This window comes from Phocoena phocoena, chromosome 2 (genome assembly GCF_963924675.1).
Source record: "Phocoena phocoena chromosome 2, mPhoPho1.1, whole genome shotgun sequence".
Lineage (NCBI taxonomy): Eukaryota > Metazoa > Chordata > Mammalia > Artiodactyla > Phocoenidae > Phocoena > Phocoena phocoena.
This window is the reverse complement of record NC_089220.1, coordinates 30,833,444-30,852,689: the sequence shown is the minus strand read 5'-3', so window position 1 is coordinate 30,852,689 and position 19,246 is coordinate 30,833,444. Positions and strand designations below refer to the sequence as shown.

Here is a 19,246-nt window from a genome sequence, read left to right as displayed (position 1 = left end):
TTTATGACTTTTAAGTGAAGAAATTGATGGAAAAATTTGTTGAGTATATATATACGTATATTATAAAATTTTGTCTTCTGAATCTGAAGGATCGTAGTACTTGAGCTACTCAAAATTTTCTCCCTTGTGAAATTTGGTCATTTTGGTAAGGTTTATGGATAACTTTAGATGGCTTCCAAGGACAGACTTACTATTTATAGTTATGACTTAAAAAGTTAGTGCCGGTAAGCATTGTAAGTGTTTTGCAGACTTATTTGTTTTTAATATGTTGCATACATTCCTGTGCTCTATTTAGATTATGTACTTTTTTTTTTTTTTTTTTTTTTTTTTTTTTTGCGGTACGCGGGCCTCTCACTGCTGTGGCCTCTCCCATTGCGGAGCACAGGCTCCGGATGCGCAGTCTCAGCGGCCATGGTGGCTTACGGGCCCAGCCGCTCCGCGGCATGTGGGATCTTCCCGGACCAGGGCACGAACCCGTGTCCCCTGCATCGGCAGGCGGACTCTCAACCACTGTGCCACCAGTGAAGCCCTAGATTATGTACTTTTTATTGGCTCTAAAAGAAGCCTGAAAAAAAATTAATGTTTCAGGTAGTGGTGATTAACAGAACTTTCTGTGGTGGTGGAAATATTTTATAATCTGCGCTGTCCAGTATAGAACACACTAACTACTAGCTTCTGCTCACTCTGGTAGCTGTGGTAGCCATGGTAGCCACTAGCTGTGTTACGTAGCTCTTGAGCACTTGAAATACGGTTAGCATGAATGAGGAACTAACATTTTAGTTACTTTACTCATGTGTGGCTACTGTCTTAGACAGTACAGTTCCAGAGTGTGTTCTGTTACCATAACCACAGCTTTAAGCAATAAATGAAGTATTTTTTACTTAGTCTTATTTCATGGTTACAGTTGACCCTTAAACAACATGGGTTTGAACTGTGTGGGTACAATTACATGTGGGTGTTTTTCAATAATAAATACTATAGGATGACATGATCCGTAATTGGTTGAATCTTTGGACGCTGAACCCTGTGGATAAGGAGGGGCACTATAAGTTATACGCGGATTTTCAACTCTGGAGATTCGGCTCCCTAACCCCCGCGATGTTCAAGGCTCAACTCTACTTCAAATTACAGCTCTTTTCCCAGTCTGCAGCAGGATTAGTCTTGTTTTATAGACATCAGAGAAACCGCTGCGTTTAATTCAAAGGATTAGAGAGAAGTTGATACTCATGAAAATGATAAAGTTACTGAATAAGGCCATTCTAAGTAGCATACTTCTTTTAATTCCTAAAAGGTCTAATAATAGTGCAGAGCTGCATTGAACATTATGTAGAGAACGACATATAATAATTATACTCAGAGTGTTTTCATGAGTTTCATCAGTTTAAATTTGAGTGTTATACTAAGAAAGTTAAAACTCATAGTGTTTTAAAATATATATAAACATAAAATGAGTTAAGAATATAATATAGTTTCTTAATTTTATCTAATTTTTAGATAACTTTAATAACATTTATAATCACAAAATACTAAGTATTTTTAAATTTTTGTAAAATTCAGAAAAGACTATAATATCCCTTGAGAAATTACTGGTTTCCAAATTATTTTTATGGTTTTGTAAAACGATGGGCTCTTGTAATGAAACTTTGGTATGAATTGGAAAAGATAAGAACAAAATTCACTAAGGGAACATAATCATTTTAACTAACACCTGTATATAAAGCCTGTGGCCTTATTTCAGAACTGTGTAGGCTTTTGATAGAAAAAACACTTTATATATGAATTATATTTCTTCTAGCATCTCAGCAGTCATTTTTATTTCACTTGATTGGGTCACTTTTTTATTCTGGTTTTCTTCACTAGTTTGTGATTCTCTTTTGATTCAAAATTGTCATCTTGGTTGCATTTGATAAAGATTCTTTGGTTTTCAAGTGCATAGAAATTTTGTCTTATTGTGAATTTGAGATGCCAGAATATTTGAAAGAACAATTCTAGAATAATTACATCAAGGTTATTTATAAAAATGCATATTGAACTAAAAAATAGGTTTTTTCTATGAGGGACCAGCTACAACCTACATATATTTAGTGTACTTGTGACTCTTCTTTGCTACTTTTTTCCTTATACTAGAACTTTGTTGTCTTGAGGTGGAAAGGTGTCACAGATTGGTTGCTTTACGTATACATAGAATTTTTTCTGTGTTCATCACCATGAATCAGATTTCTAAAGACCAGAAATTTTAAGCTGGCAGTATGATCTGCATATTTTACAAAGTTTGTTGGCTCTTTCTTAGGTTACATTGAAATCTTTTTTTTTTTTTAATTAGTTTTCTATATTGACTTCTAGCTCTTGTTTTCTCTTTTCTTCCCTGTAATGTCTCCCCAATCCATGTTTTTTCCTAGCCTTCAAGATGGTCAGCAAGACCAGCAGTCCACAGCCCAGGTCAAAGTCCAGTCCCGCCCCCCTTCCCAGGCTGCAGTGCTCAGTGCTAGTGCCTCCTTGCTGGTGAGAAATGGGAGTGTCCACTTAGAAGCATCACATGACAATGCATCTGCTGTAGGCGGCAGCAGTTTGCACGATGAACTTGGTACGCAGGCCTTATATAATCTTGGTGACGTAAAACTTTGATGTGGCAGATAATGGGTAACAATGATTACACTTCTCTCCTGAGATAGCTTCATTTTGGAACTATGCATAAGAGCACTTTTTTTTAGGATTTGCCCTGTGTATAAGGAAAATTTGATATTTGCTTTTCCCTTTTCTGTTTCTTTTAACTCTTACTCTACATTTTCTTTTGAGCATGTCCGTTATTAATGGTAAAGTATTAATAAATGTTCATGCTTTACTGTCCTGTTATAACGATTTGGGCAATTTTATTATTTCTTGGCATTTGTACCATGTGGTGAAATGTTGAGTTTTAAAAAATTATTTTGATTGAACCTTAATTTCTCTGAATTCTCTGCTGCAGGAAAGGCAAAAGTACTTTCTAATGGCCTATTACTGTATAATCTTTCTTTTAAGTATTCTATATTTTACTTCAATGTCTATCATCTGAAATAGGACTTACTATAATTCTAAATGCAGTATTCTGAGGACATGATGGCTCTATACCACTATCAAATGACTTTATAAAGTTTTTTCTTTTTCCTGTTAATACATCTAAAAATAGAAATATAAGTTATTAAATAGTTAATTCTCAGAGAGGTGGTATAGTTTAAAGCCTCAGTAGTGCCTTAAAAAGACAGTATTTTATACTGGTTTGTTTTCTATTTCTCTGTCCAGTTCAGCTCTCTCGTGCTCAAAATGCAGATTAATAGCAATTTAAGTAAATATAATGAAGAAGAAAATCCTGTTATTCAGAAATACATATTTCAAAGTATTATATTTGCTTATTACTGTGATTTTGTTTCTCCATATTATAACTGTCTTTCACTTATAAAGAAGATAATTTAGTTGATGCTTTTACTAGAAGGATGGATGGTATAGGGTGCCCAAAATAGGTATAATAAAATTTCATATGCTATTTATTGACTCTTTACCCATTTTGTAAAAACTCTTAGTTACAGAGAGAATTAGTAAGTATTAGATATGCATATTGATGAAAATTGTCATCTTTAGCAAATCTTATAGAAAGCTGAAAATGGTCGTCTGAGGTATTTATACATTAGAATGTACGGTGATTTCTAAATAAAATGAGAAGGCAATAAAACATTTTAATTTTAGAGTGCTTTTGCTTTTGAGTTTGTAATTTGAAGAGGGCAGGGAGTCTATAAAGAGGGTGTTTGAGAAGAGTAAGGTAAACTTTAATTTAGTTACTTGCTTTGACTGAAAGTAGGGATGCTTCCTTAGTTGCAAATATATTGAGTAAATAGTATCTTTTTATTGACATTTCTCTTGGGTTAACCCAAAGTTCCTATGAACAGAGGACTTGTCAATTTGTATGTGTAAAATTACAGTCACTGTCACCGTTGTCCATTGATCATTTGGTAGTAGATTAGCTAAGCTTAGTTTTAATCCATTTTGGATTTTTAAACTCTTGTCAGATGAAGAATAAATTGAACCAGTAGGTGGTTTTCCTTTGTAAAAATTCTTAATTTGCTCAAAAAACTTGCTAAGCAAGGTTTAGTTATAAAGTTCCATGCTTAAACCACATGCGGATTATTGAGAATATGTACATATCAATTTAGCATCTACTGGTGAATATTCAGGATATTCTCTTAAAATTTGGATTTTATCTTTTGTGTTAACTGCTTTCTGATAGTTCTTGGCCTGTGGTAATTGAATGTTGCCAAATTGAATGCTTAGTAATAATTAGCACAAAACACACAATCAATGGACAGTGTATACCTGTTCGTTTCATAGCACATAAGGTTGGCCAAAACAGATTCTAAAAATGAACTGCAGCTGAACTTGAAGGAATTGGTGGACACTGATTTTTTAATATATTCCACTAGAATATTTTTGTTGCATAGTTTAATTTTCTACATGATTTTAATTAACAATTTTGTGTGAATGAATTTGGATACTGTATACTCAAATATGTTGAAGTTAGCCATGATATTCCCTGAAAGTATGGAGTATTTACAAAGGATTGCTTCCTTCCAAATTTAGCTTCTTCAACTGAAAATTTTAAATGTATAATTTTTACATGTGAAAATTTATAAATACACATAATACATTTATATAACACACTCATACACATACACACTCAAACTTACATATATCCACTTATACATGTTTGGATGCATATAAATGTTTTTATGTGTATACATGTATATGTTGTAATTGTGCGTTTACTTTTTAAAGTGAGGAATATTAGCCTTTTTTGATTAAAGGAAACTTGCAGTCAGGCATTATTTAATTCCAAGCCTAGGTAGTTTTCCTTAACTATGTTTTTGACATTTTTACTCTGTGGTGTCATAATACATAACCACATCCATTTCCTATAATAAACCCTGAGAATCCTTATTTTTCTGTTGCATTTTATCTAGCATTTCAAGATTATCAGGTAGCATTGGACGTGGTGGAAAAGTTCATTGACGATGGCATTATAAGGTTTTACTAGTAGCTTAATCAGCAGAGAAAAATACATTTTCATCATCCATTTTCCACAGGCATAATAATTGTTCATCATAATTTTAAAAACTGAATTATAAGTGTATAATTTAGAACCTGGTTGGAAAAATTTGGATGGCTTCCTTTCTCATTTCTAGACTTCATTTCCATGGAAACTTTGTTTAAATAATTATGTAAGTGATGGGTAAGTTTTGAAGTTAAAATCTTTGAAAAGGAAATTACTATCGAAGAATTTCTCAAATCCTTCAATGTAACATGTTATTCTTTTTGTAAAAACCACATTCTAAAGGTTAATTTTCTTTTTATCAGCCTTTTGTTGAACTTACTTGCAGTTGATTTCATACTATAGTCTGAATTAAACTGCAGTTTTACTAAATAAAACAAGCTTTTGCTTATTACCCAGGTAAGTCACACAAGAGACAGTTTTTATGTTAATCCTGGCTTCCGCTTGTGAATTAAGACTAATAAATTGATGTAGTGATGAAACAGGTTATTATAATTGATAGTTAAGCTCTTAATATATATCACATCTCAGAGGAAGTATTCTAGATGGGATCAAACAGGAAAATTTGTCTTTTTTTTTTTCTGTGTATGAAATTAGTGGTGGTGAGGATATGTTTTGAGAAGTATATATAAAATTATTTTCATGTGAAAAATAAAAATACTGTTACAGGCAAGAAATGAGGACAATAGAGTTCTATGTTTATCAAGACATAAATGTAAAATATATAAATATCATAGGTAGTGTTCCTCTGAATTTAAGACTTCCTTAATTTCATTAATGTATTAGAGGTTTAAAGAGTAATGAATTGATTTTTCTAAGGTTTTTTAAAAATTTCATTACTGTACAAGTATTTACAAAGAAGGTATTCTTTCTGATAATCCGCTTTACTACAGAACTTATTACCTTGAAAATGTGATCAGCTCTAGAAAAAGATTTAATGGAAATCTGGCAACACCCTATTGACCTTCTTAAGCAGTTTCTAGCAGCTATGCGTTATTAAGGAGAAATACAATTTGGAGGCTTTAAAATTTTTTTTTTTTAAAAAGCGGAGACTCAGATGATCTATAATACTTTCAGTGATTTTTATGTTAGTCTTAGTGTTTAAAATAGATTATATTATTATGGACTACTCTGTAACATTTTGGGCTCTGTCATTAAGTACTTCTCATTACTATAAATACAAAGTCAAGATGGCTTTAAAGGGACCTTGGAGTCCATACTTTAGTCTCCTGTGTTATGGTAGATCTTTTTCATTCATCTAAACTAAAAGTTATATTCTTTTTTGCAACAACCTTGATCTTACCCTTTATTGTTGTTTTTGAATACAAATTCTATTTTTTGGACCTTTTTGCAGGGGAGGGCAACACAAAGTATTTATTTAACATCTTTATTGGCGTATAATCGCTTTACAATGGTGTGTTAGTTTCTGCTTTATAACAAAGTGAATCAGCTGTACATATACATATATCCCCATATCTCCAGTATTTATAAATGAAAGTAAAATGTTTATTTTTATGGAAACAGTAAAAATGCTTCATTATCTCTGGAAGGAAGAAGTATTAAGAATTTAGGGGGATGTATTCTATTTATACTTTTTGGTGTAAGGATGGGAAGAGCATGTTCTAATACAAGTTTACAAATACTGGAAAATAAAATGAAGAAAATTAAGTCATCTGCAGTCTTACCACTCAGAGATAGTCACTATTAACATTTTATTTTTATTTCCTTTCTTTTTTAATGCATACATGTATATGCTTTTCTAACACAGAACTGGGATGATGTTGTATGACTTTTATGTCACGGTATGAGTTTTGCTTCTTGCTGTTTTCTCTTAGCACATTTGAACATTTATTCATGTTGTTTTTTAACTTATTCTTAAGAGACTGCGTAATATTTTATCACTGAGAGCTACATGAAAGGTAGTGTAGAATAGTGAACTCTAGAGTTAAACTTCCTGGCCTCAAATGCGAGCTCTACCACTTCCTAGCTGTGTGACCTTGGACAAGTTATTTTCTCTCCCTGTGCCTCAGTTTCCTCATGTATCAAAGTGGGGGACAGTCATAATACTTCATAGGTTTGCGGTGAGGATTATACCTATTAAAATATTGAAAGCAATTAGAACAGTGCCTGGCAATAGTAAATTACATAAATAATCATCACTATTATTGTTAACATTATTATTTATTACAATTTATTTAACCAGTTAATTAACCCCATTGTTAGTCTTCAAGATGATTCCTGATATTTTCTATTGTAATAAACACTCTGCTGAACATCCTTTGCACAGCCCTTTCTGTACAGCTGTGATTATGTCCTTAGGACAAATACAGTGAAATGGAATTAGCCGTCAAGGGGACTTTGATGAATACTCTTAATTGCTTTATGGAAAGCTTGTTTACACTTTATCTGGCAGGGTTTGAGAGTGTCTGTTTTATCCCCACAAATATTAAAATTAAAAATAAACCTAGATAAATTTTATCTACTCTAACCGTCATTTCCTGGAAATGCTCAGAAGTTTATCATTGTTACTGTGGAAAGACTACCGGCATATTATTTTTAAAAGTTTGGGATGCTTGAACTACTCTAGGAATTTTACAGTAGATAACAGAGACTGGTTGAGATATCTGATTTGTCACTTGCCAGTCTGTGTTGTAAAGAATTCATTGAAGCACTATATTAACTGCTTCCTAACATTAACATTCTTAAGGTTCTAAATTAAATTTGACTAGTATGTGCATTAGTTAGAATATAGGTAGAGTCTTTAATGGAGAGACCTGCCCTCCCTCATCCCCCATCAGTGACTGAAATTAGAGAGAAGTTTACATTTCTCTCATAACAGTCTGTTGGGAGCTGTCCCTAGCAGATGGGTTGGTTCTTTTATCTTCCACATATGGCTTCCCTGCTTGGTCCACAGTGACTGCTCCAGTTGTTGACATTTCCCCCCAGACAGCAGGGTAGTGGGGAGGGTGGTGCTAAAAAATGGTCAAGGACAGCTAGCCTTTATCTTTCAGACTGTGACTTGGGAAACGTGCCTGTCACTTTCTCCTGCCTTCCATGGGCTCATACATAGTCACGTGGCAACTTCTAGCTTCAGGAGAAGCTGGGAGAGGTCTCTAAGTAGATAGACATAGGCTCAGCTGAAATTCAGCGAGGGGAAGGTCCTATTTTTAAAAGGGATAAGGACAAGATGCATGCTGGAGGCCAGACATCAGTCTTTGCCACAGTAAGACAACAAACGCTTCAGATCAGTAAGATTAAGATCAATGACCAGCTAGAAAAGTTGAGAGTTACAAGTAGCTTGCAATTATGGGCAAACAGCTCAACTTTGCTCATAATTTTTAAAATTGCAAATTAAAAATAGGATTATGATATTTTTCATCTACTGAATGTGTAGTGATGTCCATTGTTGGAAAGGGTCTGGTGAAATAGTCCACTACAAGATTGAACATTTTTGGAGGGAGGTTTAGAAAAATAGACCAAAAATGCCAATATATTTTAATCCACAAGTTTCACAAAAATGCAAAGATATATGTACGTGGATATTCATTGTAGCATTGCTTGTAATTTGGAAAACTGTAAACAATCTAAATGTCTGTTACTAGAGAAACCCTGATGTATTATTCATGAACATAACTGTAATGTTCAGAACTTGATATATATGTGTTATCGACATGAAAAGGTAAGCTATTTAGTAAGCAAAAGAAGTAAATTTTAGAAAGTGCGTATGAATAGAATGATCCATTTGTTTTGGGACAAAATGTAGATAAAAATTGTTCAGAAGAACACAGAAACTGCTCTTGGCAGTGGCTTTCTGTGGGGAGTGGGGAACTTTCTTCGTTTTATATACTGCTTTTGAATCTTTCGGTGCGTCATATTTTCAAAATGAAACACAAAAACAAAACAACAAATGTCACTCATTCTCCAGAACCTTGATTAGTAACTTGTGGGAATTTCACTGACTACATGCTGTCTCATGTTCATCCATCTACTTGGTCTTTTACCTGACTAGTCTTTCTTTTCCTTGTTTGTTTTTAAATCAGCTTTGTTGACATATAATTTTGGCATGATAAATTGTGTTCATTCAACATGTACAATTTGGTGAGTTTTAACAGATGTGCACGTCTGTGAAATCCCACAGTCAAGATACAGAACATTTTCATTATCTTCAAAAGATTGTGCCCCCGTTGCAGTCCGTGCCTCCTCTGCTCCTGGCCACAGGCATCCACTGTGTGCTTTATGTCATTATGTTTTTCCTCTCCTAGAAGTTCATATAAATGCAGTCACACAATATGTCGCCTTTTGTGTTTAGTTTTGCACTTAGCATGGTGCTTCTGAGATTCATTATGTTGTTAGCAGTATGTTCCTTGTTGCTGTGTATTCATTCTATGAGCTTACTATATATTTTATATTCATTCATTTGTCAATGGACAAGTTTGTGTTGTTTCCAGGTATTGGCTCTTGTGAATAAAATGTCTAAAATGTTTTCAAAAGTAATTTTATATTCCCTCCTGCATGTATGAGTTCCAGTTGTTCCCATTCTTGCTGACATTTGCTGTTTTTGGCCTTTTAAATGTTAGCCCTAATGGGTGTATAACGATATCTCATTGTGGCTTAAATCTACATTTCTCCTGTGAGCAGGGATGATGAGGATGCTTTGGTGTGTTTATTGACTATACATATTATATATCTTCTGTGAAGTGTGTCCAAATCTTTTACTCAGGTTTAAAATCAAGCTGTTTGTCTTATTATTGACATTTAAGAGTTCTTTTGATATTTTAGATACAACTAATGTGTCAGATACAAATTACAAATATCTTCTCCCATTCTGTGACTTTTTTTTGTTTATTTATCTAATCATTTGTAATGTCATCAATGTCATTGTTATGGATTATTTTACCAAGATGAGGAGGACTTGCCCTTTTGAAGGAGATGTGAGACGATGAAATTATATCAGAATATGAACTTGTACATTCACTTCTGGAAGGTTCACCTGATCTGGGGATTCCACTTATTGAACTGACATGTTGTGTTAAGTCAGAACTAGCGAACAGTGACCATGGCAGTAAAATAGATCAGTATGTGAATCTCTTTCACTGTTACCAAGCAATAGACTTTATCTGTCTTTTCTTACCAGTACTCAAAAGCTCTCTTCTAAACCAACCTCTTTCTTCTCGTTTCTACCCTTTTTCTTATTCTTCTCCTGTTTTAAAAACCTAGCACAGCATTGCCCGTTCTAGGAAGAAGGGCTGGTTGTCAGTGTTGAACAGGAGCAATATAGTGACTTGATTTCCATTTAGCACGAGAATTAAAGAGATTTTATAAGAGTAAGGCTTTTGGTCTAGGACAGGGATTGGCAAACTATGGCCTGGTGACTGTATCTAGCTTGACGCTTGTTTTGTAAATAAAGTAAATATTTATTTTATGTGTTTTCTGTGGCTGCTTTCACGCTACAATGGTAGACTCGAACTGTTGCAACAGAGACCGTCTGGCCCACAAAGCCTAAAATATTTATTATCTGTCCCTTTACAGAAAAAGTTTGCTGATCCCTGGTCTAGCGAGAAACAGGTCCGTAAACCTGTAAGCAGCAGTAAAATGAGTCATTTCTGTCTGGGTGAAAACTCATGTTTCCTCAGAGACTCACAGGCACCACTCATAATAAGGGGGGTGCTATCCAAGAAATTGGAACTTGTCAAGGCCTTCTCTCTCAGAAGTGTCATGTATTCACTGGAATGGCATTGTGAGCCCAATACTCATCACCACTAGAAAAAGACACTTTCCGTAGAGTACTCAGGTTCGTCATAGAGATGTGTGCAGTCCCCCAGTTGTCTTCTAAAAACACTGTAAAGCTGCCTCCCTTGTCTCCATCTCTCTTTGCTCTTGTAGGCCCTCCTTGCGCTAAGAGCAATGCTAGAAAAGTGAGAAGTCAAGCAGTGTATCAGGGTTAGGCTTGGAGAATGCAGAATGAATGGGGGTGTAGGGTGGGGATCTACAGAAGGAAATCGTCCAAGAAACGTAAGAGGCCTTCTTTGTCGTTGGTGCTAGGAAGATTGGAAGAACCCTACGGATGATTTGTCCTTCTGGTAACCACCTCTTTCTAAGATAAATAAGTGAAATGAGAGTGACATTAAGAATGCATTAAGGGCTTCCCTGGTGGCGCAGTGGTTGAGAGTCCGCCTGCCGATGCAGGGGACACGGGTTCATGCCCTGGTCCAGGAAGATCCCACATGCCGCGGAGCGGCTAGGCCCGTGAGCCATGGCCGCTGAGCCTGCGCGTCCGGAGCCTGTGCTCCGCAATGGGAGAGGCCACAACAGTGAGAGACCCGCATAACGCAAAAAAAAAAAAAAAAAAAAAAAAAAAAAAAGAATGCATTAAGGGTTTCTCACAATATTAACTGAACTTTGTGCTACGTGGTGAGGATTTTTATTGATAGGACTAATTAGAGAAGCTCATTAATTTCTGTGTCTTAACAGTGTTCTGCCAGTGTTTATTTTGGTTTTTTGTTTTTTAATTAATTTATTTATTTTTGGCTGCGTTGGGTCTTCGTTGCTGCGCACGGGCTTTCTGTAGTTGCGGTGAGCAGGGGCTACTCTTCGCTGTGGTGCGCGGACTTCTCATCGTGGTGGCTTCTTTGTTGCAGAGCACGGGCTCTAGGTGCGCGGGCTTCAGTAGTTGTGGCTCGCGGGCTCTAGAACGCAGGCTCAGTAGTTGTGGCGCACGGGCTTAGTTGCTCCGGGGCATGTGGGAACTTCCCGGGCCAGGGCTCGAACCCTTGTCTCCTGCGTTGGCAGGCGGATTCTTAACCACTGCACCACCAGGGAAGTCCCCAGTGTTTATTTTGAATTTGTGACTTCAGGGAAATGCTTCAAGTGTCCTTGTTCCTTAAATCAGTATTCGGTTTTACTTATCTTCTTGTTCATCACTTATGTATTGACCTGTGGTTACTGGAAATTCTCCCACCTCAAGAAAAATAGGGTTTTGTGTAATTAAATTGAATTTTTGAAGACAATAGCAGTCATTATTGAATATTTGAAACAGAAATACCAGGTGCCTTAACTTTTCTTTATCTTAGAGATGCTATATCATGGCCAATGTCATTATTAAGTCTGAAATTCCAGCCTCCAATCTTGTTTGTCAGAAATTAATGTTTTTCTTTTAAAATCATGACAGAGCCATACTGTTAGAGATAATTAGTTATGACCTGGGAGTTGAATTATGAGGAGATAACTTAGTTTATAATCATAATGCATGTGAGGAGGACATATTTCATTGATGTTTTACCTTCTTCCCAGTTAATATTCATTAGAAATAATATTTAAATGGAAGTATTTTTCTAAATACAGAATACTTATTAAAATAGGGTTATTAATAAGGGCACATTTACTTATTAGTTCAGAAAGGTTAACTGTGATTATGGTTTTAATCGCAAATGAGGTATATGTCAAGTTGTTAGGTTTGCTAAGAAGATTTGTACAATTTAAGATATTATTAATTTTTATAAACCAATAGCAATATGTACTTATTTCTGTTTTGGTTATTTTTGAAGATGTCTTTAGTAGATTATTATATTCATATATTAAAATGTTACTAAGTTTTTCTCTGAAACCTTAAGCTAAACACTTTTTAGTGTAGTTTTTTTCTGAATTATCTTCTGAATAAAATTTGTTACTTCTGAAGTGCTGTCAGCTGCCAAGCCCAAAGATGTAAGAGGGACATAGGATCTGTTCTTTTGGTGGAGTTGAGTTGGGACTACACCGTGAAGCCTTAATACCAAGTTAGTTTGTTCTGATATATGACATGTATGTTTTTATGAACCTGACATGTTTGTAAAGTTAGTAGGTAGACAGATGCTTCTTAGGGAAAAAAAAAAAGCACTGTTGAAGTCACGCACATTTGTTGTAATTATAACTGCCCTTTTCTTAGACATGTTTTATGCCTTGTTTAAATTTTACTCCTTGTTACTCCGTGGTTTGTACGCATTCAGAGTTGTAGATTTGTAGTTGTAGGTTTATGTAGTAATAAAACTACTCAGTTTTCCCAGCTTTCTTTCTGAAAAGCTCTTGGGGGGGGGGTTCTTTTTATTTAAAATGCACCCATTTCTATATAAGTTTCATACTAGGCATCTGTACATAAAAGACAACATAGTTGCAGTAATGACCTAATCATCTTTTACTGTTTCGTTTGAAAATTACAAAGAGAAATATTTTAGTTGATTTCAGTTGCATATAAATATGTATTATTTTTAATATCCCAAGAACAGGACTTATATTACTAAAAATCCCATGGAATGCTTAAATACTCAGAATATACTCCAATAATTTAAATTCTACTGAATATAGAATTAACTTATTTCAAAAATACACACAAATTATGTGATATAAACACAAATATTTATGCATTCCATTCTTACTGGATTTCACACAAGCCCGCCCAGCCCTGTTACTCTGATTGAGTCACTTAATATGGTTTTATAATTCTGCATTTTTGCAATCTGTGATTTTGATCAGGTGTTTCTTTTTTTCTGCTAATCTAAGTTAATTTTAGCACAGCCCATCTCTGATTATCCATGCTAATAAGTAAGGAAAGAACACAGCATAAAAAGTTACAATTTAAAAATAATTTTAAAATCTCAGTCAAGGCAGTTTTTAACTTTTTTCTTTACTAACAATTTCTGCAACCCACCCTATCACTTCAAAAAACTCTTATCATTTCATTTTAGTTCCCTGCTCTGGTTTCTGTTAGAGGTGCGAAGAGTGAGTAACTCATGGCTAGAAGACGGGGGTAAAAAGCAGAGTTTTAGATAATCTACATGCTCAGTAATCCTCCTTTGAAAAACAGCAAATGAGCTGAGCATTTCATTGAATGCTTTTTCCCCTAATTTATCTCAGGAGTATTTTGACCAAAAAAATTGCTCATAATAGGATAAAATATTATGACATAGAAAGTACTCAAATAATCCTGTTTAATAAAGTACTTTTTCTGATTGTAGTCCTTTTGACGAAAGAAGTAATTGTTGAAATGTTCTGTGAACGCTTGGTTGTATTAGAATATTATGGGGGCCTTTTATTGTCATTTTTCAAGGATTTCACTTAAATAGAAATTCTTATTGTATACTGTTTTCACTGTAGTCATGGAAAAGAAATCTTTTAGCCTTGTCATCAAGTTGAAATTACCCTTTAGATTTCTCATATTTATAACCTCAGTAGTTCTAGCTAGTAAAACAAAAACCTCATAAATACTCAAAAGGCAGTCTGGACTAGATCCAAACAGTTGCAGTTATATACCTCATCTTATTGTCCTACTAGAAATTTATATTCATTTATTTATGCTCCCTACCCACCATTGATACGGCTTACCATAGATCTTCAAAGTACAGCGTGCATTTCACACAGTATTCAGGTTTCTAAAATTCCATTATCAGAAATCATTTTAAGTTATACAGTTCATTTTAAGAGAGTTTTTTTTTTTCAAACCTATATTCTTTGCAACCAATAAAATTTCTAAGCCTTTTATCAGTTCTGTAGATACTTGGCTACAGAAAATGGTGTTCCTAAATCCTTTCATACAGTTCTTGTAGAATCATACAGTTATTAATGTTCACTGAATACTGTAGTTTGTCACTAACATTATTATACTTCATTCATTGAACTTCCTTAGATCCATATTGATACTTTTCATTTCTTCTTAAAAGTAAAACAAAACCAAAAAACTCTGAAGGTAATCACATAAATTTGTTGTCTTGCAGTTTGAGCTATCTTAAAACTTAAGCAGCCCTCCAAATGGCTACTCACCACTTGTAAGTAGTGGTCAGGTGACCTTTAAACAACATTCAGTTTGTTTGTATTATAATTTGAATTGAGAATGTGCTGGGAGGAGAAAAGAGAAGGAGACTGCTATTAGGAAGCTGACTTAAATCACTTGTAACACCTGATTATGTATGTTGACATTTTGCCCCACTGTTTAGCATTCCTTTTCAATTCACATCATGCTGAATTACATGTAGATCATTGTTTTTTAAATATTTTGGAAAAAGAAGGTTATAGTACATTTTCTTAGATTTTAACAAGCTTAAAATTAGTGTTTCATGAAGGAAAATTTCTGAGTATTCTAATGGCTTTTTTAAAAAAATCATTTATTTGCTAGGTAAGTTCTCTTCTACGCTTTATGAGACTGGTGGCTGTGATATGTCACTTGTGAATTTTGAACCAGCAGCAAGAAGAGCATCCAATATCTGGTATGTGTGAAGTCATATTAGGAGAGTGTATGTACTTGCATATGTTTGCCGTTTTTAAAGTTTGTAAGCGTTGAGATAGAAAAGTTATTTTGAAAACATTTGTTTATATTGGCTTAAATAAATTGTCATTATGCATTTGTCACCAAAGAATTAAAGTAGAATTTTTTGCTGTGGAAAAAAAGAAAGCTGTTATTCTTAAAACAAAAGATATTATGAATTAAAAAAAAAAATTAAGTAAAAATTTCCTGTAGATCTTACCATGGGACAGCGGTTTCCCGCAATTTCAAATTTAACTATGTATATATATTGCATGATGGAAAAAACTTATTAGAAAAATATTTACACAGCTAAGTTCAAACCCATCGATTCTCTTTCTTTGTGTAATTTCAAATTTTTATTTCTGTGTGAGGGTTTTGGTCAAGTGTCTTTTTAAATGATTATCTTTCATTTTGTTTTAAAATGTGTTTACCAGCTGTAAGAAGGAGGAATTTCTTAAAATATGGGTCATATGTTGCATTTAGTTTCTTTTCTCTCCTTCCTTCAGGAAGGAATTATGTAAGATAACACAGAAGTTAGGAGGAAAGCAAATAAGAAATAGAAATCTTGATCATATAACATAATCAATTATAGTTTAGAATGTGTTAAATTTTTTTCTGAAATTTTAATCTTACTCATCTATTCAAATTGCTGCATTGAAATTCACTGTTGATTGATTAGCTCACTTTTTTCCCACAAGAGTCATTTGATTCTTATTTTAGAACTTCCATTTAATAGTGGGACACACCTATTTATATGTTACATATCTATGGGCAGGTTTTTCAGTTTTGAGGGTCTCTTTAAAGCAATAGGGTCTTGTGATCACTTAGCTTAGCATGCTGAAAAGCTAGAACATTTCAGAAACTGTACTCTTTAATAAAGCTCCTTTAGTCCAGTTTCAGAATTCACCCCCTCAAAAATGATTGGAGTGTTTAGATGATTTTGTAGCAGTGGAAGCAATAGGAGGATGGAGCAATGGGAACACTTTATTATGTTTAATATAGTTCAAGATAAGAACAATTCCTTACACCATAAATGTGGTAAGGTCTTAAGTTTTGAAATCTAAATTTGACTGAACTGTGGAAACTGAATTGTCACGTTCTAGACTATTATATCATAGGTTAAATTTATTATGGCTCCTGGCAATATGTTAATTGCTTTCTTAAACAATTTTCACAAGAACTTTGTGATAGAGGTACTTTTATCCTATGTTACCAATGAGGAAACTGAGGTATAAAAAGGTTAGATAACTTGTCCAAGATCTCATTCAGTTGTTGAGGAGATACTTTGACCCAGAGGCTATGCTCCTAATCACAGCTCTAGGAAAATTCGATTTTGCACTTTGAACTTTACATGGAAAAGTAGACAGTGTAAGTATCATGTAATTGTTAATAGACTTATTTTTCTTTCTACTACTTGACAAGCTGTTTATTCCCTAAAGTCTTCTTCATTTTTCTTTAGTGACACGGATTCACATGTATCCAGTTCTACCTCAGTTCGATTTTATCCACATGATGTGGTAGGTTTTCCTTTATTTTTATAAAATGCTGTATTTTCAGATTAAGTAGCTATACAAATCAGAAGATTGATGAGGTTACAACATATCAATTTTGTTGAAAACTGGCAAAATCACCTTTGCTGTCCCATAGTGGATCTCTTCTCATAAGTCCTTTGTTAAGAAACAAACAAGCGTAAAGCACCGTGATGTTTAATTAGCTATTTATGAATCAGTAATTACACTTTTGAGGGTACATAGAGGTCTGTTTACTCACCAGTGTCATAATCTGGTTGTGCCGTTTTTAACTGTGCCATTTTAAAACTTCATTTTGAACATTATGATTTTGGTACATAGCTAACTGATTAGGTACTTATCTACTAACTGTTGGTTAACTATTATTTATTCATATACCAGTGTGTGTACTTAGTGATGTTATCGCTGTATAAAAAATTGCCCTATGAGAAGCAGTGGGTATATTTTAAAAAGATAACACTGCCTTTGTGTGATGTATATCAAAATATATATATCGAGGTTAGAAAAGATGAAACAGTTGAAATCCTTATAAGCAATATTTAAGAGATATGAGGTACGTGTAGATAAATTTAGTGCCAAAGAGATTAATTATTAGCGGCTTCCTGAAGATGATGAGTTGTGAGCAGGGTTTTAAAACCATAGATGTGAATTGGCACAGAACGGTAGTTTTCAGCATTTGGCAATGTCTGGAAATATTTTTGCTTGTTACAACCAGGAGGATGCTGTAGGTATCAAGTGGGTGGAAGCCAGGGATGCTGTAAAACATTCTACAGTGGAAAGCGTAGCCCCCACCCAAAGAATTATCTGGCTTGAAAGTAGCTGTAGTGCCAAGATTGAGAAACCCTGGCATAGAGGATAAGGGAAAAAAAGTGTTTGGGGAGATATTTGTCAATGCTTAGAGACAGAAATGGCTGTTATATATAAGAAACATATTTTCTTGACGATACCCCACCCCTGTGTAGGAAAAATAAAGACTGTCCCTACTCTTCTGCTGCAGTGTATTCCTGGAAACTCCACAGGAAAGCAGAAATGGGGAAATGATTACGGTGATCCCTTGGTATCCGCAGGGGATTGGTTCCAGGACCCTGTGCGGATACCAAAATCTATGTTTGCCCAAGTCCTTTATATAAAATCGCATATTAGTATTTTCCACTGTTAAATGGTATGAGAGTCTTGAGACAGCAAAATGCTGGCTAGTGCTATGCTAAATGCAGTAAACTTTGGATTCTTTCAGAGGAAGGGGAAACTGGTGAATGGATGAGTTAAAGCTGAAACAAATGTAATGTGGTAATATCCTGTATAGCCTCAGATGAGCAGCCTGCCAAAACAAAAATAAAGAAGTGTGGGAGGGATTTGAAAACAGCAGTAACAGTGATAAGAGACTGTACGAAGAATTGAGATTTGAAGGCTTTGAATCCAGTGCAGAGGAGCTTAGATTTGACACAGTAGTGAGGTTCATAGCTTAATGAGAGAAGAGAAGGGGTAGGGAGAAGGGAAGCCGCTAATGATTCCCTGTTGGTGATTTTAATGGATTCACTAGCTATACAATCATAAAATACTAAAATTTCAAATACTTCCTAGTAAAATCTTTCCAAAAGGCCTTTGTTGTAGTTCACTTCCTTTTGTCACCTTCTGTAGTTTCTAACAATCATAAAATATCCACAAGAGTGGACTAGTGTAGAGAATTAAGGAGGTTTAGATAATTTGCAAGCTGATTGCGTAGCCCTTGAAGCATGACTTGATTATAGATACTTTAAGCCTTTCAATGCCGATTTTCTTTTAGCTCTCTCTTCCACAGATTCGATTGAACAGACTATTGACCATCGATACAGATTTGTTGGAGCAACAAGACATTGACCTAAGCCCTGATTTGGCAGCTACTTATGGTCCAACAGAAGAAGCTGCCCAAAAAGTTAAACACTATTATCGCTTTTGGATCCTGCCCCAGCTGTGGATCGGCGTTAACTTCGACAGACTCACACTTTTGGCCCTGTTTGATAGGTGAGAATATAGTGTGATATTAAAGATATATGCAGATTTTATTTTTAAATTGAAATGTATTAAATTACCCATTGAGTATTTGACTTGGTTTCCATGTTGGAAGGTGTTTTCTATTTTGGTTCTCTTGAGATAAAATTTAAGTTAGTAAGGCTCCCAAACATTGACTCTCCCGAATCCATTAAAAGCTTTTTTTGTGGCAATTTTAATATGTTTATTTAAAAAAATGCTTTTATCATTAAGAATCATGCAGCTGTACTTAAAAGCCAGAGAATTTGAGGTGTTAATGACCATAAGGTTACATGTAATATGACTCTAACTATAAAAGGTATAATAGTAAACAGTATTAGTCAATTATGAACTTGGTGACCA

At 34.5% G+C, this 19,246-nt stretch overlaps 1 protein-coding gene across 2 annotated transcripts in view; it reads left to right on the top strand.

Annotated features, from left to right (window-relative positions):
* PCNX1 (pecanex 1) overlaps positions 1 to 19,246 on the top strand; it is a 167,401-nt gene that overhangs the window by 71,974 nt on the left and 76,181 nt on the right. Inside the window, exons 8-11 of one of the 2 annotated variants that reach the window (XM_065872991.1) lie at positions 2,400 to 2,584; positions 15,219 to 15,309; positions 16,807 to 16,864; positions 18,660 to 18,877. In XM_065872991.1, coding sequence (XP_065729063.1) covers positions 2,400 to 2,584; positions 15,219 to 15,309; positions 16,807 to 16,864; positions 18,660 to 18,877 — 552 coding nt within the window. The remainder of the gene's footprint in view (positions 1 to 2,399; positions 2,585 to 15,218; positions 15,310 to 16,806; positions 16,865 to 18,659; positions 18,878 to 19,246) is intronic. The other variant, XM_065872992.1, reaches the window with a different exon arrangement.